Source organism: Lycorma delicatula, chromosome 1 (genome assembly GCF_047948215.1).
Source record: "Lycorma delicatula isolate Av1 chromosome 1, ASM4794821v1, whole genome shotgun sequence".
In the NCBI taxonomy this organism is placed as follows: Eukaryota; Metazoa; Arthropoda; class Insecta; order Hemiptera; family Fulgoridae; genus Lycorma; species Lycorma delicatula.
In genome coordinates, this window is record NC_134455.1 from 72,204,713 (window position 1) to 72,230,599 (window position 25,887).

Below are 25,887 nucleotides of genomic sequence, written 5' to 3' on the forward strand. Positions count from 1 at the left end.
TTACATTGTATAATTTATTTATAGTTACATTGTTCAGAAAATTGATTGTAAATGAATTAATACACAAAAAAAAGTTAGTATACGATTATTTACGTGTTTTCTACGTAGTAAAATTACTCTTTCCTAACCTATAGTGATATTGATGTGTCATGGTATTAAATTTTTGGTCATGTAAACTAAGAAAACAAATTAAGGTGTTTAATTTTCTTTAGTAAATTTAGAACATTAAGGCAAAAGAGGAAATAAAAATAATAATTTCACATTAATTCACAAACTACCTTTTACTGTAGTACAAAATAAAAACTTAAATTATATCAAGCCTTGTTTTTGCTTTTTCTTTTTTAATTTTTTCATTCATTTTATAAATAAATAAACAAAGTAATTACTGTCATTTAAGCACTGTTTCCAAGATAAGTAGAAAGTAATTAACTCAAAATATGTCAGTTAATTAGGGAAATAATACGGATGAATTCGTAACTAAAATTTTTTTCTTTTCCCAGTATGAGAGACATGAACATTAAAAGAACTTGCCTAAAGGTTTTAATAATAATTTCTGATTTTGTGGAATAGTAATTAATTGAAATTCTTTTATTAAAAATAAAATGTATTAGTTGAGATTGGATATGAATTAGAAAATGTTATTGCTACGAATAATTTTTTATTTGGGAATTTATCAATACAATATTTTTTTTTATTCTTTCCCTCTTTTTATATGTACAATATTAGTTTTTTTTTTCCAGTTTCAGAGTAGGAACCATATTTTTACTTTTCTTTCATCTCCAAAAAAAAAAGAGTGAAAGAGAGAAGAAAGAACTGAGAAAATTTGAAGCCGTCGTAAATCACATACAAGTATCTCGATTTTCTCTTTTTTTATTTTTAGAAACGCTGACCGAATCCTCACGATTCAAGTTATGGTCAGAGAATGATTTTAGTAGAGTGGGTAAAAACTATGAGATGGGCATATCTCTTTTCCCTTGGGTATTCTATCAGTAAACTGCATTTTAAGAAGTTTCTTTTAAACGTGATCGAAAGATTCTCAAGCTTTATTTCCTGTAAATGGTGAAAAAAATTATTAAACATAGTTCTACTTAATATATAAAGAATTAAATTAAAAATAAATACACCAAGCTTATGATTATTTATCATCAAACTATAATCAAGAATTAGTTTTATTGAACGTATAACGCTTTATAAATAAAAAATTTACGAGTATCTTAATGAAGACTAAAAATGCTGTTTAATTCTTTTTTATTATAGTAATTGTGTACTTTAATAGGCTAGTTGTTTATTTAAGTTAAATTATAACTATGTAAAACTAGTTTTAATTCAGAAAATCAACCAATAAGTGAATTAATTTAAGAAAGCAAATAAAAATAAAATCATATCGTGTTACTAAAAAATGAAATTAATTGTTGAATTATGAGAACTAAAGCTTAAAAATAAAACAGCCTCTAGATTCAATACACGCAGCCTCTTCAGTCGTTTTATATCATCACTAATATTCAAAAGGTTTACAGCCAAATGGTTTTTGCGCGCGTTAATTAAAGAAGGTAAGTTCGGTGTATTCAAACTAAAGTACATACTTTGAACTTAGCCGGTGAATTTCTTCACGAATAGCTGGCATCCCTAGGTAATCGTCGAACTCCTTGTTCTTCGTAAACCATGGCGCTTCTGATTTGTTCAACACATTATCCTGGAACCTTTCGATTATGCCGATACTGTTAGTGCTTGCCACACGACAAAGTTGTGTTCCGTAGGCCCGTATTGGCTTAAAAAGTGCCTTATACAACCACAGTTTGTTATTTAATGAACACTACCTTCGTAATAACCATTTCAACCGTCTGAGCTTGATAATTTAATTTTTTTCTCTTTTCTTTAACGTGATTTTAAATAGGCAATCTTGTTTTTTTTTGGAAATGTATAGCTTGATAAACACTGGATAAATTAATTTAAATGTTATCGTTTCAGGATGGAATTTTTTTGAAAAATAAATTTAAAAAAATTACATAAATAATTTTTTTCAAGTATTTTGATTAGTTACATAATTTTCCATCACAGGCATTACTGATTTGAAAAGAGTTCAATCCGAATTTACGTTAATATCGTAATTAATAATTAATGAACTTCAAAAAAGAGTGAAGTCCTAAAATCGACTCGTACTCTATGCTCACACCTAACTTTTTTTTACAAAGTATACCAATTTTCATGATTCAAGTTTGTTTGATCCTTTGTTGGTTCCGTTAACTTTTACAAAACTTAAAACTGAACAAGTTTTGAAACAAAACCTTTATGATATACTTTGATAATTTGAAGAAAATATCTTTTTAGTCATCATTTGAATAACAGCTTTCTTAAATATTGTATAAGTTATATTAGCAAACACATTGGTTATCAATTTAAAAGCATCATTAACAAAAAAGTAACTACATTTACGAGCCGTTTCACTGAAAGCTTGCAAACAACTAACTTTATTCCGTACACTCCTGTGATATTTTTCATATATTGAACTGAAGCGACGAGAAGTCTCCCGTCACAGTAATTTACAAGAAGATGAAGTATCAAATTGGTAATGATGTTCTTTTTCATGAGATGTCTTTGACATCTCAAAACAAATAAATACAAAAAAAAAGAAAAAAAAAGAGTTTCTTAGCTATATTTTATTAGAAATTAGGTTTGTAATCTTTTAGATCTCTTGTAATTTGAATGTTTGCATACGTATCTCGTTTTTTAAAGCGACATACATATTTTAAAGAATAATTCAAAAAAATAAAAAAATTGATGAAATTTATTTAATAATCAAACATTGTAAATACCAGTAAAAGGTAAACCATAAATAATACTTTTTCAACTCTTTAAATGTTAATTAATAGAAGATTAAAAACAAAAAGAAAAACTTTTTCTATTGCGCTTTTGTTACTTACAGTTTCTACACGCTTGGAAACCGCATGTAAATCGATTGAAAAATTATGACATGAATGAAGACTCAATAGGTAATAATGATACTCGTCGTCAAATACAGACTCTAATAATATACTCGTACGTAACATCTTAAGAACGACAGACACATAATGAAAGTGTAGCAACACAATGGTATATAATAAAAAAATAAAAATGATAAATAACAAATGAAAATAATATATTACTAAAATAAAATAAATTATAAGAGATTTCAACAAGAATAACAAGTAAATAATAAGTAAGATAGAAAATAACACTAATTAGTGATATAATAAAATCAGACCTAACCTTCGAAATCGAAATCGAAATCATCAGTAGTTAAACATATTAATAGACAATGCAACTGAACAAAACATAAATAATTTTCCTTAATTACATATTTAAGTCGAATAATTTCAAAGGATAGTTGAATTCTCACCTTGCTTATCGCTTCATGAACGCAATATAACCAGCTGTAACAAAAACAACTGAAATGATAAATATAGAAACCAGTCTATAAAAAAAATTTGACATCATAATTACATTTAAATCTATGGATTTGATATCTTGTCATCAAGGAGCCTTTTTAGAAGCCTAACGTCTCCACTATTTTCCAGCACATTCACCGCTAGATGATAAACGTATGTTGTATAGATATGTAGTATATGCTTACCCTTTGGATTTCCTCATGAATATATGGAATATTTACGCTGTCATTGACCTCATTTTTCCTCACGAACCACGGTGCCTCTGTTATGATTCTAAGTACTTTGTTTTGGAATCGCTGAATGACCTCAATATTATTGTTACAAGTTGTTTTCCAAAATACAATTTTGGAGAACAACAAATATGTTGAAATATCGGTATATATTGTATACGTTATATATACATCTATACTTTATATATCTATACATCAGTATCTTTTATGTATTTGTATGTACGTATATATCTTATACAGCAATAATTTATTTGGTAGAGATAAATGAAATTACCTACTCATCAACCAATACATCCGCAAAAACCTAGCGTATAGTTACTTCCTCTTTTCTTTTGTACGATCCTTCCAGAGTCATAGGACGATCTAGATGCAAACTCCGGGTTTGTATCTAGATCGTCGTATGTATATAGTACGGTACCTATACGGTAGAAAGGAATATAACTATTATCCGATTGAACTCAGGGCAATCACCTCTCCTCGTCGTAAACCTCAAGTGATTTGACTTAATATAAATGTCATAATAAAAAAAAGGACGCAACTATGACAGTCTGGACTGAAAAGGTTTGGAGCAAATATCAAATATAAAATCAGGCTCAAAACTGAACCTTGTGGAACCACTAACTGAGTGTATATATAGTTAGAAAATTCCTGGTTATACCAAACTTGTGAATCTAGGTATGGTTGAAATAGGTTTGACCTTAAATTATAAAGAAGATCAGGTAGCCAAACTTTGTCAAAGGGTTGCTGCACATCTGGGAAAGCCGCCGAACAATATTCCTTCCTTTCCAGACATCTGTAGACAACACTAAAACTACAGTTAATTTGCTCAAATGAATTGCCGCTTCTAAAGCCAAACTGATGATCTGGGATACTGTTATTGTTTATTAAAATTGGGCTTATTGTCCGAAAGAAAAGTCTCTCATGGACCTCAGAAAAAAATAGGAAATAAACTTATAGGTCTGTATGAAGATACGTCTACCGGCGCACCTGGGTTCAAGACCATTGTATTTGATATTTCCACTTTCTCGGTTAGGAAGTTGCGTGAAGGATTGCATTAAAAATCTGAGTTATGTAGTGTAATGCCGAAGACAGCAACACAAAAGACTAATCTCTGCCTTCTCACCCTTACGTATCTCCCCAGACATTGAGCGCTATGCTGCCTCCCGCATTGTTGAAGTCAAACGTTGGGTTTGATTATCAATATTATGTGAATACTTCAATGGTAATTCCACAGACAGCCTTTCTTTAATCCAGCTCCAGTATTATTCCCAGTCCTACTGTAATGTACGATCGGGGAATTTTTCTTTATGACCATTGTGCTAACAGTCAATATAAAAGGAGACTGATTGGAGGTAGAAAGGTTATTCTACAAGTCAGTTTAGAAAGGCCAATTCCCTAAGTAATGAAATAGTTTAACAGGTCAGGATGTTTAATCACGTTCGTAAGCCAAAAAGTTGAATCTAACCCAGAGATACCATTGCCCGCAGCCTCGAAATAAATCCTTTAAGGCCCTTCTACTATTACTTAGTCTAGAACTCCAGAGTACAATTTTAGCGTTACAATCTTCTCTCCTCCGCAATAAAGCGGCAGCCTAGTGAATTCAAGTACTCAGAACACATTTCATCTGTGATCACGTGATGAAGGGGACAGTAGATCGCTGAAAATCTTAGGGCTAGGCCAGTGTAATATTTCAATCAAGGTTACTTGAATGTGGTTGCTCCTAAATGGTAAAAGCTGAATATTCTTTATCCCATTTTTTGTAAGAAGAGCAATACCTCATGCGCCCTACTTTCTGGATGGTTAATTGTGTTCACTAAATAGCCTGGAATACTCAGGTAGTTGTGGTCAGTAAAATGCATTTAAAATAAAAGGACATCTAGTAGTTCGGTTAGGACCAATACCTACAGTTGTTATCATCGGTTCATAATGCAATTTATGTTTGATGTTACGATCCTCAAATTCCTAACCATCAGAAGAGGTTAGCAATCACTTTTTTCAATGGACTGATAAGGTTCTCGATGATCTGCGACTTTGGAAACTCGCGTTCAACGTCAACTTCTGAAATCTATTCTCAGTAAAACAATTATCGATGTTGTTACGCACTACTGTCTTAGCAAAGATCGAGGATCAAATGATGGGAAGGATGAACAGTCAAGTGGACCAGAATGAGCATTTACATACCCAACTGATTCCTGTTTCAGCGAGTGGAATTTGTTGTTATTCAGTACATAGGATCTGCCCTATGCACCTGGAGAGTGCCCTGTGCACCTGGAAGGGTGAGTTTTAGTGTATAATGTGTTTTCCTTCTCTCCTTCCTTTCTAGAATCCTTATACACTCTACATCCTTTGTAGTTTGCAGTTTGTAGTTTTCTTTGGGTTTATAACACAATTCACAGGTAGCCGAAGTATTTCTATCTTCTTTCTGTTAATCCGCGCTTCTGTGCCCACCCGCGCATTTCACACTGCGGTTCGGTTTAGTACAATTATTTTAACTACGTCCATATTCCTGAGTCGTATACCCTGAACAGTCGCAGGATTCCTCCAAGGTTCTTCAAATTTAACACCACAGTCGAAAATATATCTCATACTGAATATTTATTTGTTATTACTTCGAGGTTCTAGGTTAATAGAAAAATAGATATCGGTTCTTTTGTAATCAGATGACGGGAGACGTTAATAGCTTGAACCGTGTATCCTTGATTTACAATCTCCCCCTTGATCACGTCAATCGGAATCGAGAAGTGCAATTCGATATTACTATCCGAAATGCCCTGTCATCTTTGCTGGTAAAAAGTACGTCATATAAGGTTGTGTTATCTGACCAGATGAATAATAATTTTATAAGCGACTATGTCTTTCGAGATTATTTTCAATTGTTTACTTTTAATCCCACGCACATTGTGGTCAGATTTGATCACGACTTTTTTTCTAAAAATTGATAGAGTTTCCGTATGTTAATGATACCATACAAAACTCTTGTTAGGATTTTAGCATTCTCCTTCTGGTTAGTTTTCTTGCTGGCCTTTTCCATAGGAAGATGTTCAAACTGATTAGAAATTGTTATTTCATTATTAATAACAGTTCGCGATACCCTTGGTGGTTACGCATAGTTGGTACAGTTTGCTGTTGTATATTGTCTGTTTGGAAACCCACAACGTCAGACTCCTCTATACTTCCTGAGATATCACTAACGCTACAGCAATATTGTCTGTAATCAATCTACGACTTGTTGCTTTCCACGAGTCTGTGCTTGAAGTCATTTCATTATTGGTCCTAAATAAGGACCAATAATGAAATTTTCCTGTTCTACAAGTTATTGTTTACAGTTGTAGTATCGCCGTCGTCAATATAAACGTATGCAGCTGTTCCATAATAACGTTACAGACCATAATTTATCTAGGTTAGGGTTTATGGCCTAAAGAATTTCTAAAAAAAAATACAATTCAAACAAGAATTATTCCCTATATAACACCGATTAATATTTCTAATTTCGCACTACATCTTCGTGTACACTATCACCACTATTTCACAAATGAATGAGTACCAACCAAAAAAAATTAAAAACAAAAAAGGATTATTGGAATTTGTTTTTAATATGATGCTGCCTTCAAAAATCGAAATTAAGAATTAAAAAAGTTTTTTTTTGCATTTTCTTTATCAACCTAATATTTTTTTATTATTCACTGTTACCCATTTAAGTAAACAAATAAAATAAAAGTAAAAGTATTATTAAATTCCTTCAAAAAAGCAAGTATATAATTTTTTTTTTAAAAACAATAACTTAAATTCGAAAAAGCATTACTTATTTAGATAAATATATTTTTCTTTGATTTTTTTTTAATATCTTAACAACGTAGTTGTATTTAATATTTATCTCTCGTTGATCTAATACGAATACATCATAAGAAGCCAATACAGGAATCTAAAGCATTGAATTTCTTTCTCCTTTGTATATAGACTTAATGTTATCCCTTATAAATATTTAATCATAAATTCACTTATTTACAACAAAATTTTCATAATTAATAATTGCAACAGTACTTCATACCGATGTAAAACTTTATATATTAGAAACATAGTAACAGTATTATCATATTTTTAATTTTAAAAAGTGACCATCTAAAAACATTATTATTATTTAGATCTGTAGCAGAATTTTTTTTTTCTGAAGGTTATTCAATCATAAAAATTTAATTGATCATAAAGGATAATTTTACCAGAATAAGAATGGAATCCATATTTCATACTAAAATTGAAAATAAACATATTTTTCGAATAATCGTTAAAAAATGATTTTTATTATTTTAGAGAATACTTCTTAAAATCCATCCTTAATATAAATTTTATATTAAACTAACTTACTGAGGGATAAGTTTAATTTGATATAAGTTTTTATCTTCAACAAGGGATTGCAGTGTATATTTCAACAACAGCTAAGATTTCAATTGTGTAAGTAGATAAGCCTGCTTAAGATAAGTAAATTTTGGGTGATTTATTTAACAATATTCTACGGTTCATAAATTCCAAACAATCGGACGTAATTATACATAACGGCTAACATAGTTATATTTAAAATTTAAATTATTAGTTTTTTCAGTTTTTACTTTTTTTTAATAAAACACAAATATCACCTGAAAATAAAAATCAATTTTAAAAATTTATAGATGAAATTGTAATGAAATGAAGATTATGAGGAAGGTAATCGCGTTTTGTTCATAAAATTTCAACAGAATGATTTTTGTACTAGATGAAAGAGCATATTTTTAACTGTTTTTTTTTTTTTTTTTTTTTTTGTATTTACATCATTATTAAGTCACTTTTCACGTTTTGTAATCAAATTTTTCATACCTTCCTCAAAAAAAAGCGCTGCTAGTGAAGAAAAACTACTGTTATACAGTAATTTTCACATCGGAATCGTCGTTGTAGAACTGACCAGCAAAGTATCGCTTCAAATGAAAAAAAAAGGTGGTAGCCATTCGGCGCTAAGTCAGGCGGGTGCTTCAATTGCTTCCATCCTAATTATTTAATCCGGCTTTATGATTCATAGCTACATGCAGACGAACATTTGTGAAGCAACAAAGACCCAAGACTAAGCATGCCAAACCTCTCGCTTTGGATTTCATGGGATAAGTTTTTAAGATCATCATAATAAACTGTGAAGCATTTATAGTTACACCGATCGGCAAGAGGTCGATCATAAAAACCCCTTTTATCCCAATGGACAGTGAACATGAGTTTAATTGTTGGAATGGTGGTTTTGAACTTTTTTTTTCGTTTTGAACTTTTTTTTGTGTGTGTCGCTGTTGCATAGACTGCTGTTTGGATTCTTAGGTGATGTGAGGTACCCAGTTCTCATTACCATTTACAATTTGGCTAAAACAATGTTCACCTTAACTTTTGTATCGAGTAAGAAAAAACCGAGTAGAGCATAATCGCTTGGTTTTGCGAACCACGTCACTCTTCAACATTTTCGGCCACCAACAAGAGCAGCGTTTGTGATAGCCTAGGTTTTCTATGTGTATAGAAAACCTAGGTTTTCTATGTGTATAGAAAAGAAGTCTTCTTCTAGAAAAGAAGACTTCTTTCAAAACTGTCCGTAAAATTTCAGAGAACTTAATACGTAATGAAGAAAATGTAAAGCGTCGATTTTGTTTAATTTTTTCGCGTATAATTGCATTCCTGATTAAATTATTTGTGTACATGTTAGAGGTTTGTGTACAGTATTAATACATAGTACGTCACTTCATCTCACACCACAGCTAGTGAATAGATCACTACATCTGATGGTTGATGTCAAATACTTGGGCTTTTATATATATATATTCTTGTTACTACTTTCTTTTAAAAAGTAAGTCTTCAATATTATTTTTATTACGTAAATTTGTTCTTGGTAGCTATGATAAATTTTGCTTGCTTTTTTATTTTATTTAATGGATATAAAAAAATGTATATTTAAATATTTAAATAAAAAGAATATGTGTATATTTTTCATATGGCTATGAAAAATTACGACACTAGTCTACCTAAGAAAACTGTAAAATATAAAATTGCCTATTGAATCATTATAGTTAAGTGGAAGAAATATTTACAAGTTTTATTTTTTAAATATTAAAATATGATTTTTTGTCTATTTTGAAATTTGAATCTTTACAGTCTATAAAACTAACAGAATACAATTTTACCGGTTACTTAAAATACACTACATATAAAATTTCTCGTTAAAATACGACAGTCTTTCAGTTTAATTCTTTGTACTTAAAATCATTACAGTCTAGTAAAAAAAATCCTTAAAGTTCAGTAAAAATATTAATAAAAAAATCAATCAGATCAGCTTAGCGGTTACTCAGTTTTAAGTGTAAATCGGTGTAAACATGCAGATGTTCGAGTTTACGTAATCTTTTAGAAATACTTAGTAATTTGTATAGGACTAAATAATGTTTATTTTGTTCAATTATTTAAAACAAAATATGGTATTAATGTGGTAGGTGATCATCTACCTCTGTAGTTAGTTCTTAGATGGCACCACTGAAACAGTACATTGAAATAAGTAAATAAATAAATAGAATTATAATCTGACCAAACTTTGACGCAAATAAATAGAACTATAATCTGACCAAACTTTGACGCTCGAGTCAAAGTTAGCGAGCAAAGCGAGCGTAGATTAAGTTTGGTTAAATTGTATTTATAATTTTATTTATTTATTTATTTCAATATAGCGTTTCAGTGGCACCTTCTAATTACTAACTACAGCGGTAGATCGCCTACTACATTAATACACAAAATACGAGTATCATATTTTTATTTATTTATATTTATGATTGTATGTATGCGTATATATATTTTTTTTTTCTGTAAATTAGGAACATTTCGGACGGATGGTCAAAAGTTGCCTGGAACAATATGCGATTATCAGTTTATCAGCAGCAACCACACACTCAACCATGGTAGATTTTATTCGCCGAGATATCCATCTAATTACCCTCAAAATATTAAATGTGCCTACAGATTTCGCGCTAGGTGAGTATGAATACACTAGTTTTACACATATTTAATAAAAATATACGAAAAATCATACAATAACATTTCTTTGAAATATTACTTAATTAATATGTTTTTTTATGTACTATGAATTTTTTATTAATAGGAGAGCTCAGTTAAAAAAAAGATCTACTAAAATACCACGTGCTGTGTGTATATGCGAGTGCATTTTGTATCGGTTAAAGATTCATTTTTCACACGATAACTAATAATAACTTAACTTTTTCTTCCTATAGGTAGTGTAGAACTGTACAAATGGATTAAACAGTTCGGGGGATTAAGACCTTGACGCTAAAGGAATTAGCCGCAGAACACAAACGCAATCTGTTGAGTATCGCCGTAAATTACTTCAAAAACAAATTCGTCATGCTGTAATGTCAGACAGTAATTCTAACTTTCTTCTGAAAAGTAGCCAACTTTTGTTTTGTATCATACCGAAATAAAAAAGTAAAAAATCAACGTTTTTTCTTTTTTTTTTAAATAAATTAAATACCAATTATTACAATAACTATTACAAAATTATTCCAAAGTAATCTCATACAATCTAACTTTATGGTGAATTTAAATTAAAAACAGCGGTATCTGTGTGTACACTATGTATAAATATTAATAGAAATGATTCATTTTTTCTGGTGCATCAACTATTAAGTACTCAATACCCTTTCCCAACCATAAATTAAAAAATTTTATCTTCAAAAAACATGTCACCTCTACGAAACTGAAATCTGTCTGAAACTGCTTCGGCTTGCTATAAATGAACATTAAAATGAAGATTTTTTTTATAGGTTATTACGATTCTGTTTTATAGTTTTAAATGTATATTATATATATATATTTTTTTTTTAAGTTTTCTTTTTTACTCTAGCCTAGTAATAAGAACTCCATGGTAAGTAGTGAATGGCATTTATAATAAAAATCTTAAAAATGTCATTTTTTAATAACCAAAATTTTTGACGTCTTATTATAATTCTACTGCTACAAATGTACGACCACGAATCACGTACTTTGTGCTTCTAAGTATATTCTGTTTCTTTTATAATACATTTTTAATAAATACAAATTTTTTAGACAATCAAATATATCGCATTCTTTACATCGAATGTTTTTATTTCTTTTGTTATTTTTTGTTGCTACTTACTTCCTCAAATATTTTATTTCAACTCTTCTGAAATTTTCCTAAAACATTCTACTTCATATCATTATTGTATGGGAATATTTCAGGATATCTGAGATATCAACTTCACTTATAAATAGTTTATATCCTGATAAAAACCTTAATTACTACAAAAACGTTTTGTGATCAGTTGCACTACAAAAAGAAGTCTAATTCTATTTTTGTAACTGGATTTGAGTACATCATACTAGAACTGTTTGTATGTTACTGGTACTAACTTTATTTCTTAACATGTATTATCCCTAAAATAGGAATAACGAATATCTTGTGTTTGAAATTTTGTTTAGGTATTTTCTGCTTTTCAGGCGTTTACTAGGCAACCTATTATTAACTGCGTTTCTATTATTTAACATTACTTTCACCATAAAATCATCAACTTATAGAATGTCTAATTTATTAATTCTGTGTTAAAATTAAAATGTGGTATCTACGTATCTGTTTGTAGTTAAGTTCTCTAAAAAAGTCACAGTGTTTTTTAAGCTTTAGTACTTTAAACCTAATAATAGAAAGTAAATGATTTGGAAAAATTTCAATTTAATTACGTACTTTCGTAAAGTAGTATAAATTCTTAGCTATAGAATATGTATTGGATAAAAATGCCCACAAAATAAATGGTTGTCAAGTTTTAATTTCTTATTTTGTGCCATTTTTTTTTTTTTTAAGACGTAATTAAATTACTACCGTTTTCAATTGCAAAACAAGCTATAAAATCAAAGCTGATTATCATCTAAGGAAAACTCTTAAGAAAATAAATGCAGCCAAAAAATAAAATTCCTGTTTTACCAGCCTACTTAAGGATAATTAATAGTTTTAAAATTATAAAAAAATGAAAAAAGATGTAAAAATTAAATACTTTTAAAATGTAATAGTTTACATGTTAATTACACTACAGGAAAAGCTTCTAAAGGTTACCAAATCACACTCTTTAAATTCTTCGAAGTTTTTTCAGAAAAATATTAAAAGTCACACAATTGATAAAAAATAAAATATATTTAAATAATTACTCACGACGGAACGGAAGAGGTATATGCGTTCGGGGTAGAGGTTGTATGTGTGTGTTACCATCTTCCTCAAAAACTACTGAACCGATTTCAATGCGGTTTTTCCCATTACATTGGTATCACTTCAGAGAAGGTTCGTAGACATGTTTTACAGTTATAGGCCACCAGAGGGCACTACAGTATATTTGTTTCTTTAAAACGGCTGGGCCGATTTTGATGCGATTTATTGAATTACATAGGTATCACCTCAGAGCAGGTTACCTTTTTTTTTTGTTTAGCCTCCGAAACCACCATAAGGAATTACTTCAGAGGATGAATCAGGATGATATGTATGAATTTAAATTAAGCTTAGTCTTGTGCAGTCTCAGGTCGACTATTCCTGAGATGTGTGGTTAATTGAAACCCAACCACCAAAGAACACCGGTATCCACGATCTAATATTCAAATCTGAATAAAAGTAACTGTCTTTAGTAGGATTTGAACCATGGAAATTTGGACTTTGAAATCAGCTGATTTCGATGACGAGTTCACCAGTAGACCAACGCGGTGGATTTTAGAGCAGGTTCTTAGATTAGTTTTACGGTTATAAATCGCCACGGGGCTCTGCAGTAGATATATTTCTTGTAAACATCTTCGTAGGTTTTTTAAATTTTTAATTTTATCACTTGTTTTTTTCTATTAAAAGAGCTGACGATTTCTCTAATCGCGTATACTTTATGCCTTAATTTTAAAGGAATTTTAAACTTGACAAAAATTAGTTTTTATTATAGACAAAAATAATAATAAATCCATTAGTTTATTAAGTAGCATCAGAGTATAACATTTTATTATTACATAATATTCATTTTTGATTAAAAACCATGAGGAACGTAGCTAACTGTAATTAAGTAAACCGGAATATGAAATAAATAAATATTAGCATTTTCCTTCTACATTATAACAATAAAGTTTACTGTGTTAAAACAAAACTAATAAATTATTTAAAATTTTAACGTATAATTGTATACACTTAAAAGTGACAATTTGTTTTTGATTAGTTCTGAAGTAGACATTATTTAAAATCTAGGTATTATTTTATAAGTAGCTATTATTCTGATGATGATGACAACTACTACTATTAGAACTCCTGCCACCACCCCTAATACGACTATCATTATTGCTACTACATTTACCGATGTAGATTCGAAAAAAATCGTAATAGTAATAATAAAATGTTTCTAGTTAGAACATGCAGATTTCAAGAATTATAATCAAATATTTCATAGTATGAAGTATTAAAAATATGGAAAAGAGCTTTAAAAAAAATATATTTTATTTTTTTATTTAAATCTGATTTATTTCTTGTTATTTTTAAGTAATAAAATTAATCTTTAATGAAAATATATGAAATAGGCTGAAACTCATTAAATAAGAAATGAAAACTCAGGTACCACCTTGCCGGCCTCCGTGGCGCGAGTGGTAGTATCTCAGCTTTCATCCGGAGGTCCCGGGTTTAAATCCCAGTCAGGTATGGCATTTTCACACGCCACGCTACAAAATTTTTATTTCACCTCCTCATACTCTCAAGCAGTACCTCATGATGGTCTCGAAGAGGCTTAAAAAAAAAATTATCACCTAATTAAAACATTGTATATTCTTCGGCTAAATATTTATATTAAATATGTTGCAGATAAGAAGTACAGGAATGAAGTTTTTCAACAAATAATGTTTTTGTATTGTTATATGTTTAATATAGAAGTGATGGTTTAACATTTTTTTTAGGGTCATCATGTGATGTTCTGCCAGGCGGCAGTCCCATATGCTACACTATCATTCTTGTCCCAAACTTTCTCCTTCTTTCCCTAGTTTCCAATATTCACCTCATTTACTAACTTCATACCTCTTCCTCGCTTCCTTTCTCCTTCTATTGACCCTTCCAATGTTTTTCTCAAGATTTCACTTTCTCTAACCACATGTAATGACTAGTTTTCTTTTTACTTCATGCGTAAAGTGCTTCATCTTTAATCCTGTTGTTAATTTCTCATTCCTCAGTTAATCCATCCATCTTACTTTCTCCATTCTTTTCTATATCTACATCTCAAAAGCCTCAATCCAGTTCTTCTCACTTACTCTCATAGTCATTGCTTCACTTCCATTGAAAACGACTCTCCATACGTAGTATTTGAATAACCTATTATTTATTTTTTTATTTAATTCATTGTCCCGATTTTTACCACATAGTAATTTCCACTTCTTACTGAAGGCTTCCTTTGTCATTGGTATTCATAATTTTATTTTAATTGCTCTGTTCCACTTCTCTGTCACCGTAATATGGACTTTCTGTATAATATTATTTTTGCATATTCTTTAGATATATTATTTGGGATTTTACAAAAGTAATGTGATGTTTTCCTAATGACAACTATTGTTTATCGTAATTTACGTAAAACAAATTAAAGTGATAAAAAAATGTAAATACTTTTAATATAAACCATGTTTTATATATGAAAATCTAAGTTCTCACTTTTCCACTTATCTATAATCTTTTGATAAGGTAACCGAAATTATTATTTCGGTAAAAAACCGGTGATTGATAGAATAAAAAAAAAAAGAAATTGGAATCCTTTCTCAACTCGCATTGTCTCTTTTGATATAAATTTTTATACAATGGCAGAGATTAAAACATTTCGGTATATACAGATGTAATATCAGTTTTTATATAAAAATATTATTTTTTTTTTAAATAGAATTTTATTTTTTTTAAATAGAATTTTATTGTTTTAATCTTCTCTAAATAATAAATGTAATTATCAAACGAATTTTCAAATAATTTCTTTAAATATAATCAGAAAAAATAACAGCATAGATTGAATATAATGTATGAGAGATCAGTGCCTCTGACAAAAGAAAGAAAAATTTAGATTCTGTATGATATAACCAGCATTTTAGAAAAATGATGTTGTGTAATACAGGCGTGTATCTGAATATAATGAATTTGACATTTTATAAAGAAATATTGATCAGTATTGTAACGTCGTAATTTTTAAAATATAATCATTACTGATATAATTAGTGAATTGTGTTAATTCTACTGCACCACCTACGACAGATATAGGAACCAACAAAGGAATTCTGGAAATTAACATGAAATTTAATATCACTATAAAATTCTGTTAAGTCTTGATAGTTAAATACAATTTTGAGCCCGGCCGGATGGTATTTCAATTGCTAAAAGCAAAATTTGACGAATATTGAAATTTAAATCGGGGTTTTCTTTAAATATTTATAATAATTAATAGAAATTAGTAATTCGACATAGATAATACATCAAAAAATAAATGGAGAAGTCTTTTATGTTAAGCCTGTAAGTAGGAGAAGTATATTCATTTATTTAAGCACCAGAGCGTCTCCGTAAAAAATGTAGGTAAAGATTTTATTTACTAAAGAAAATTTCATGAAGAGAAGATTACGTGAAGCAATATTCAAAACTATGTAAAAGAAAATCATTATTCCATACTACTATTTGGTTTACAGTATCCGATAATGATGTCTATAAGGACACTTATTCTACTGCATTCGTATCTTTGTTGATAATGGTGAATTCAAAAAGCTTTCTGAAAAAAAAATAAGAGCATAATAGTAAATACAAGTTTACCATATCTAGTACTAAGAAAAAACATCATTTTTGGAACGGAAAAATATAAGATTCTTTTAATAATAAGATAAAAATTTAACTTCGTGGTTAGGAAAATACGTTATTACCTCTGTTTTGAAATCATGTGTAGAATAATTAGAGTAGAGAATAATTTATGGTTATGGAGAAGAAGAATTCTGTATTAGTTTTATACGGAATAGAAATGGTAAATGATAAGAAAATAAAGGACTCGTTTTACAAACAAAAAAACTTATATTCGCAGGATCTTTTAAAAATTACAATAAAAAAAATTCCATTTCCAGATTTTGGTAATCATTCAAATATTGATCATATTTGCATTAGCAAACCCCGGGCTGTTGACTCTGTAGATTTTTCAACGGCCCTGGTGAAAAGATATACTTCCTCACCAATCCGCAGTATCCAAAATTACGGAATTCTGCACGGTGAAGGAGAGCTTAGGTAGAACGTCTACAATTTTCAGTAAGCTATGCTGAATGTTGGGTATTTCACCTATTACACGGGTGAAATAAAATGTCGTTACTTAATAGGTTCTACATTCACCCTACCCTGACCCCAGGTCTCGCTGATCTGATTTCCCAACTTGGAGATTATTTCAGTATATTTCTTGTTCATATTGGAGATCAAAAGAACGGCAACAGTAATCATCCAGGTGATCTTTTCCTCCTTCATGACCACAACGATGTCAGGGCGATTGCGCTCCAATGCCCTAACTGTGAGTAAAGTCCCATCACAATTCATCTTACAGCAATCATTCAAGAAATATGACTGACCCAAGAATATAAAATAAATAAAAATTATATGAAATTAAAGAATAATAAATAGAAATAACAAAAATAGAAATTGCATACTAAGCTTGGAAATTTGCGAAGTTGAATTTCGTCCCTGCTCTAGCGGACGATGCTTGGTCATTTTGCTGCTACAAGCTCGAAAATGATTGCAGGGCGAGATGAATAGACGACGTAGCTGAGCACGGCGCCGGCTTGTTATCCACATATTATTGCGGAGCCGCGTATTAATGGCCCATCCTGGAACAGATTGTCAGAGTGGTTTCTTGAAACTGAACTTTTGAGTAGTTTCTCTCTCATTATCGATCATTTTGAAATGTTTGGAATCCACTCTAATTTTGTTAAAAATAAGAAAATTATGCAAATAATGCAACCCCAAGTGTTGCAATAGATATTTCTTTACATTGCATTCCCTTCCAATCTACCCCCTCTAACACTATTTCTAAAACACCATTACCTTTTAAGACATAAGTAAGCTCGGCTATAGTAATTGATATTTAAAAGAGCTAGCTGAGTCAAAGAGGTTGGAAACCGCTGGTGAAGACTACTTTACGTTTTATTTTATTACTTTATCGTTGTCGTTACTTAAAATTTGATAATTATAGCTTTACGATTTAGTTTGCCGTCATTCTGATATTCAAAATACTTTGTTGTGACGATAAGAAAATTTGAGGTAAATAATGAATAGATAACCTCACGTTATGATAGTCTTTCCATACTCTCGGAAGTAGTTATTTAATGTTATTTCTATGCATTCATTCTTTTGTATGATTTATCAGTACTCTTGATTTCTTGCCGTATACATTTTTCCTATGCGTTTTTTTTCATTTGAGCAGAGTATATTTGTTAGCTTACTTATGTTTTTATTATTTTATTTGTCTTCAGTCATTTGACTGGTTTGATGCAGCTCTCCAGGATTCCCTATCTAGTGCCAGTCGTTTCATTTCGGTATATCCCCTGCATCCTACATCCCTAACAATTTGTTTTACATATTCCAAACGTGGCCTGCCTACACAATTTTTTCCTTCTACCTGACCCTCCAATATTAAAGCGACTATTCCAGGATGCCTTAGTATGTGGCCTATAAGTCTGTCTCTTCTTTTAACTATACTTTTCCAAATGCTTCTTTCTTCATCTATTTGCCGCAATACCTCTTCATTTGTCACTTTATCCACCCATCTGATTTTTAACATTCTCCTATAGCACCACATTTCAAAAGCTTCTAATCTTTTCTTCTCAGATACTCCGATTGTCCAAGTTTCATTTCCATATAAAGCGACCCTCCAAACATAAACTTTCAAAAATCTTTTCCTGACATTTAAATTAATTTTTGATGTAAACAAATTATATTTCTTACTGAAGGCTCGTTTAGCTTGTGCTATTCGGCATTTTATATCGCTCCTGCTTCGTCCATCTTTAGTAATTCTACTTCCCAAATAACAAAATTCTTCTACCTCCATAATCTTTTCTCCTCCTATTTTCACATTCAGTGGTCCAACTTTGTTATTTCTACTACATTTCATTACTTTTGTTTTGTTCTTGTTTATTTTCATGCGATAGTTCTTGCGTAGGACTTCATCTATGGCGTTCATTGTTTCTTCTAAATCCTTTTTACTCTAGGCTAGAATTACTATGTCATCAGCAAATCGTATCATCTTTATCTTTTCGCCATGTACACTTACTCCGAATCTAAATTGTTCTTTAACATCAATAACTGCTAGTTCTATGTAAAGATTAAAAAGTAACGGGGGTAGGGAACATTCTTGTCGGACTCCCTTTCTTATTACGGCTTCTTTCTTATGTTCTTCAATTATTACTCTTAGTGTTTGGTTCTTGTAAATGTTAACAATTGCTCTTCTATCTCTGTATTTGAACCCTAATTTTTTTAAATGCTGAAGATTTTATTCGTCTACGTTGAAGTAAAAAAGGAGTACGGGGAAGTTCACACTTCTAAAAAAGTGTGATGGAACTTCCCCTTTTTCATAAATATTACACACCAGTTTGTATAATCTATCAATCGCTTCCTCACCAGCACTGCACAGTCATTCTACAGGTATTCCGTCTATTCCAGGGGCCTTTCTGCCGTTGAAATCTTTTAATTCTCTCTTATATTCAGATCTCAGTATTTTTTCTCCCATTTAATCCTCTTCAACTTCTTCTTCCTCTATAACACCATTTACTAATTCATTTCCACCGTATAACTCTTCAATATATTCCAACCACCTATGGACTTTACCTTTCGTATCATAAATTGGAGTACCATCTTTGTTTAACACATTATTGGATTTAATTTATGTGCTCCAAAATTTTCCTTAACTTTTCTGTATGCTCCGTCTATTTTACCAGTGTTCATTTCTCTTTCCACTTCTGAACACTTTTTTATAATCCACTCTTCTTTCGCTAGTTTGCACTTCCTGTTTATAGTATTTCTTAATTGTCGATAGTTCCTTTTACTTTCTTCACACCAGGATTCTTAATTTTCTACGTACATACATCAGCTGCAATATATCGTCTGAAATCCAAGGTTTTCTACCAGTTCTCTTTGTTTCGCATAAGTTCGCTTCTGTTGATTTAAAAATTTCCTTTTTAACATTCTCCCATTCTTCTACATTTTCTACCTTATCTTTTTTACTCAGACCTCTTGCGATGTCCTCCTCAAAAATCTTCTTTACCTCCTCTTCCTCAAGGTTCTCTAAATTCCACCGATTCATCTGACTCCGTTTCTTCAGGTTTATAAGCCCCAATCTACATTTCATTATCACTACATTATGGTCGCTATCAATGTCTGCTCCAGGGTAAGTTTTGCAGTCAACGAGCTGATTTCTAAATCTTTGCTTAACCATGATGTAATCTATCTGATACCTTTCAGTATCGCCTGGCTTTTTCCAAGTGTATATTCTTCTATTACGATTTTTAAATTGGGTGTTGGCAATTACTAATCTATACTTTGTGCAAAACTCTATAAGTCTGTCCCCTCTTTCATTCCTTTTGCCCAGCCCGTATTCACCTACTATATTTCCTTCCTTGCCTTTCCAACGCTTGCATTCCAATTTCCAACTATTATTAAATTTTCATCCTCTTTTACGTGTTTAATTGCTTCATCAATTTCATTGTATACACACTCTACCTCATCATCATCACGGGCGCTTGTAGGTATAAAGACGTTAACAATCATTGTCGGTTCAGGTTTTGATTTTATCCTTATTACAATGATTCTATCGCTATATATTTTTAAATACTCTACTCTCTTCCCTTTTTTCTTGTTCATTATGAAACCTACTCCTGCCTGCCCATTATTTGAAGCTGAGTTAATTATTCTAAAATAACCTGACCAAAAGTCGTTTTCCTCTTCCCACCGAACCTCAACAATTCCTACTACATCTACATTTATTCCCCCTTTAAATTTTCTAACCCACCAACCTTTTTTAAAATTGTAATATTCCACGTTCCGACTAGTAGAATATTATTTTTTAATTTTCTGGCGACCTCTTTCTTAATAGTCCCCACCCGGAGATCCGAACGGGGACTAGTTTACCTCCGGAATATTTTACCAAGGAAGGCGCCTCCATCATTGCTATATGAAAATGCAGAGAGCTACATTTTCTTGGAAAAAAAGCAGCTGTAGTTTTCCATTGCTTTCAGCTGTGCAGTACTCAGAGGACTGAGTGATGTTGATATGGCCGTTTAAGTCGTGCTGACTTACGCCCTTAACAATTACTGAAAGAGCTGCTGCCCTCTTTCAGGAATCATTCTTTAGTCTGGCTCTTAACAGATACCTCTCCGATATGGTTGCACCTTCGGACCAGCTACTCTGTATCACTGAGCACTCAAGCCCCCTCACCAACGGCAAGGTCTCATGATTCATAGAGGGAGCTCTTTAGTAAAATTATATGTGAAATTTAGAATACAAACTTTTAAAAAAAGTTACAAAAAATTAAAAAAATGATATAAAAAACACTATAAAAGTAAAAATAAAATGTTAAAAACATAGCATGTTAAACAAGAGTTGAATAGTAATATTTTTTAAATTTTACTGCGTTTAGAAGTCCGTTTTTTAAAAGTTTATTTTATAATTATTATTAGGAGAATAATTCATTCTCCTAATAATTATTTTTAATAATTACATTTAGGAGAACATTTATATAAGAAATTTTGTTAACGTATTTCATGGATTTAATTAATTAAAGTCTTTTGAATGGAATTTTTTTTTTCAATTTATCATACATTAAAAAACGCAATTATACTGGATTACCATTTTAATTTTTCAAACAGCCCCATTAAAAAAAGCAAAATTACGTAGTAATAATAATAATAATATACTATAAAAATCACATAAGGTTCATCCAGATTAAACCGAAATTTATCAGTTAAATAAAAATAAATATATAATTTTATGGGCTGAAAATATAATACTAAATTAAATTAATTTATGTCGCAAACCATTAAATTATAATGAAAGGGCTAATAAAAAAAAAACAAAACCAAACATATTCCGCTGCACTTATTCCATAAAGACAAGATCTACAGTAGTATAGGGTACGTGAATGGACAAACAAGTGTCACATTTATACCAGTTCTTATAGCTTCCCTTTTTTCTCCCTTATATACGAAAACATACTTCCTTCTTTTGCTGACACCCAAATCTTTAGATCTACTTTTTTCCAGAGTCTTGCTTTCTCCTAACCCCTTGAACTATATCGTACAAAAATATGACCTTTAAACCATAAAAGGCGTATAATATCCTTTAAAATCACTTTTTCACAAATCTCCTCATTCCTCAGTAAGTTTCATTTATGACTAATTCTTCATTTTTTAAGTAATCATATTTAAACATTACTTACTGATAATTAATATTTAAATAGACAATAACTATAAATTGTGTATAATATATATATATATATATATATATATATATATATAAATATAAATATAAAATAAAATATAATATAATATAAAATATAATGTATATATAAATAATATATGTACAATGTATATACTTTTATACATATATACAATAAAGTATATGGCATAGACATGAAATTATTTACGCTTGTTATATATTGCCGTTGTTAAGAAAATAAAATATTTCAAAATTATTGTTTTATTTTGTGATTAGAAAAAATTTAATCAAAATTTAGTTTTATATTTAAGTGAAGCAAATAAAATATTAATTAAGTGCCTTTTTTTATAAGATAAGAGTCTATAAATTTATCAGACCAAATTGAAAGTAAAAGATTGCTTTACGATACAGCTTATATAATCATTTTATTTTTGAATGGCCAGTACTGCCTATTTGATTCCTTTGTGCAATTCGGTGTTTTTTCATAGATGTGTGGTTTTATGCTTACATTTTCCGCAGTATAGTTGTTATACTTTATATCTACTTAGTATACTACATAAAGTATAAATAAATTAAATACGCTATATTGGTCATCAAATTTTGCATGTCTGGAATTTTGTTGATATTCAAGTATTGCGATCCCGTTAATCAAAACAACACCTCTTTAGCGTTGAAATATTTCGGAAGGATGAATATAAGCTAAACTCATCGGATCGATCTGGGTGAAAATTGGTAAATTTTTGTGAAGATGGATGGGAGATACGGAGAAACAAACAAACTTGTTTCTTTATATATTTCTGGACTCAAAGCCATTTATTTTATTGTTCTAATTAGATGATACATTTGATTAATCAATGTATGTCAACTCGGTTGTCTGTAAGATAGAAATGAAAAGATAAGCCTACTTTTTTGTGTATTATCGTCTGACTGATACGTTCAACCTAAATTAGCCAATTATTATGACATATTTTACAGTGACTTCTGTTTCATTTTCAAAGCCCGGGTAACTAGCATTTTTTGTTAATTTATAGCTTGGACTTGTTTTTAGTTACGCAAATCTTTGCAGGCTTTTTTATAAAATTTCAGTATTTTATTTATAATTACTTACGATGATTATTTAATAATTGAAATTCGAATTTAATTACATATTTTTAATTTATATAAACAGTTACTGAGTGTGCTTTTATTTTTTTCTGTTATCGTTTAGTAAAAACAATTTTTGTGTTTTTATTTATTACTATAAAACGTTATCAAAGTTACTTAATTAATCAAACTTTGATTAAAAATGAAGTTGTTTACCTACATCGTTCTTCAGATTTTTCTTGCAGATTGCTTTATTTTTCTAAATTTATTACTAATAAATTTCAAATGGCTTGAAAACAAAACAGTTTTAATCAATTAAAAGTAAGCAAATTATCTATTTGTTTTCATAATATACAAAATATACTATGTGTAATGCACACATACAGTAGTTGTTATATTTTGAAAGTCAAATTTAATACGTTATTTTGAAAGAAGTTTTTTTCATCAAATTTCTGAATTTACAATGTTGTGAAAAATAACTAAATTATAAAATTTAGTGTCAATAAACCAGGTAAAGTATTCTAAGTTTTATTCAAACCCTTATACTTAAGTCTATAAAAATATATTTCTCAATATAAAATTAACTGAGAAATGCACATCATAAAACAGTAGAAATCCACATCATATTATTTAGTAAATTTAGGCTTATGTTTTACCGTTAAAGAAGGTTAATCTTACTTTTTGTCATTACGAACATTTTCTTTATTAAATCGATAAAGTAAATGGAATGACGAATATTTTCAATGTATAACGCATTTATTTTATAAAATTACATTGTAATCTGTGATGATAAGCAAGAATGCGGCTTATTAAATGCCGCCGTATTAAATGGAGCCGAAATGGGCAGTCTGTTGTCCACCGTGCTGGAGTGGTAGCGTTCCAGCCATTCATACGGAAGGTTTCGTGTTTGATCCTGATCAGCATGGCAATTTTCATACAAAACAAAATTTTCATTTCATATTCCTATTCATAAGCTTCAAGCTTATGTAATGAACTAACGCTAAAAAATTAAGTAGAAAATTATGATTAGTTTGAGAAAAATCATGAAATGAATCTGTATCCAAATACTGTTATTAAAAAAAATTAAAGAAGTTTTTTTAACCCTATTTTTCAAAGAATATATTAATTTATTCAGTTCAGTTATCATTAATTAAATTAACCGGTAAGTCGATTAAAGTTATAAAATTTTATTTTGAAAATTTCATTACCTTAAATATGTTCTACTAAGTTGCATTTAAAGAAAAAATTATACTAATGTGCTATACGACATACGACATCGTAATGTAATTCAGCTAAAATTTTCTCGGTATATTTTTATGTATTTATCATATCTGTATCTCATTAAAAAGAATTAGTAAAAATAAAAGTTCAAATGGAAAGATTTTTTACGTTTTGATTTTTATATAATCTTATTATATTCCGAATACGTGACACGAAATTTTGAACACAATAAAGAAAATAACATTAATTTGATGATGATTGCTCTAAAAGAAATGTGAAGTAATATTTACTTAGTTGTAAATCCAAGATTCGGAAATGGATTTTATTTTGCCTCATCTCACAGCCTTACATATTTGTTCAGAAGCAAGGAGATTTGGCGTATTTCCAATCTAGCTTTTGCCCTAGAAAGGAAAATTTGTTCCCCTCTCTCTTTCACAGCCTGAAGGAGTTTTGTTGAAAAAAATAAAAGGTCTCAAATAAAGAAAAGTAGACTACGGTAGGTAATAAATGTGTAATTCTGTCTGCCAGTCCGTCTTTTTCCCTCTCTTCTTGAACATGAACCGATTGTGTACTGTAAAAAAAAATTTTTAACGGTGTATTTTTTTTCATCTGTTATTAGGGCAACGGAGAGAATTCGAATCGTGTTCGAAGAGGTGACACTACAAAAGGGTGATGTCAGGTGAGTTAATTTGCCTTACAACAAAAAAAAAAATACATTCGACAGAAATGTCAGTTCTATTCTTTCTTTTTATATAAAATGTTTTGCAAATAAAAACATTTTTTTATAAAGTTAGACCTAAATAAACAACTCTTGAGAATAAGCTTATTATAATTTTTCATCGAAGTTTATGTTTTTCAAACTTTTGATAAAACTTTTTTTTCTCTTTTTAATTTTATAAGATATGTATTTCCTGATTTATTTAAAAAAGAGAGAATTCTAAAAACCAAAAATTTAATATTTTTAAACTGTATTATTTTGATACAGTATTGACCGTCTTCAGTTTTCACATAATTTAATTTTTGTTGACACTATACGAAAATTAAGGTATGTTATCAAACCTTATTTTTAAATCTAGAATATTGTTTTTTAATAGTTCTGTTATTTTCAGAATCTAATTTTTTCCAATATAAAAAAAAATTTCTGAAACAGTGTGTTAAGTTTTCTTAACCGTCAAACTAAACATTTAACAAGAGCCTCAAACATAAATTCAAATAATGTAGTTAATTAAACGAGTAGTTTCAGGTAATCAGTGATAATGATAACCATTTTACATACCAATATACGTTCACTCTTATAATGTACCATGTACCAGCCCATATAAAAGACGCAAAGATGTTTCAATTGCAAAACTAAAATTTAATGAAAAGAGATTTTAAGTCTTCGAAATAATTCAAACAAATCACAACTTGTTTCCGGATTTAGCATTTACAGAAT

At 29.8% G+C, this 25,887-nt stretch overlaps 1 protein-coding gene across 3 annotated transcripts in view; it reads left to right on the top strand.

The window, feature by feature from the left end:
- The window catches only part of LOC142319316 (suppressor of lurcher protein 1-like), a 1,297,987-nt gene that overhangs the window by 763,635 nt on the left and 508,465 nt on the right, over positions 1 to 25,887 (top strand). For all 3 annotated transcript variants that reach the window (XM_075356472.1, XM_075356462.1, XM_075356483.1), the window contains exons 6-7: positions 10,516 to 10,672; positions 25,072 to 25,131. In XM_075356472.1, the coding sequence (XP_075212587.1) occupies positions 10,516 to 10,672; positions 25,072 to 25,131 (217 nt within the window). The remainder of the gene's footprint in view (positions 1 to 10,515; positions 10,673 to 25,071; positions 25,132 to 25,887) is intronic.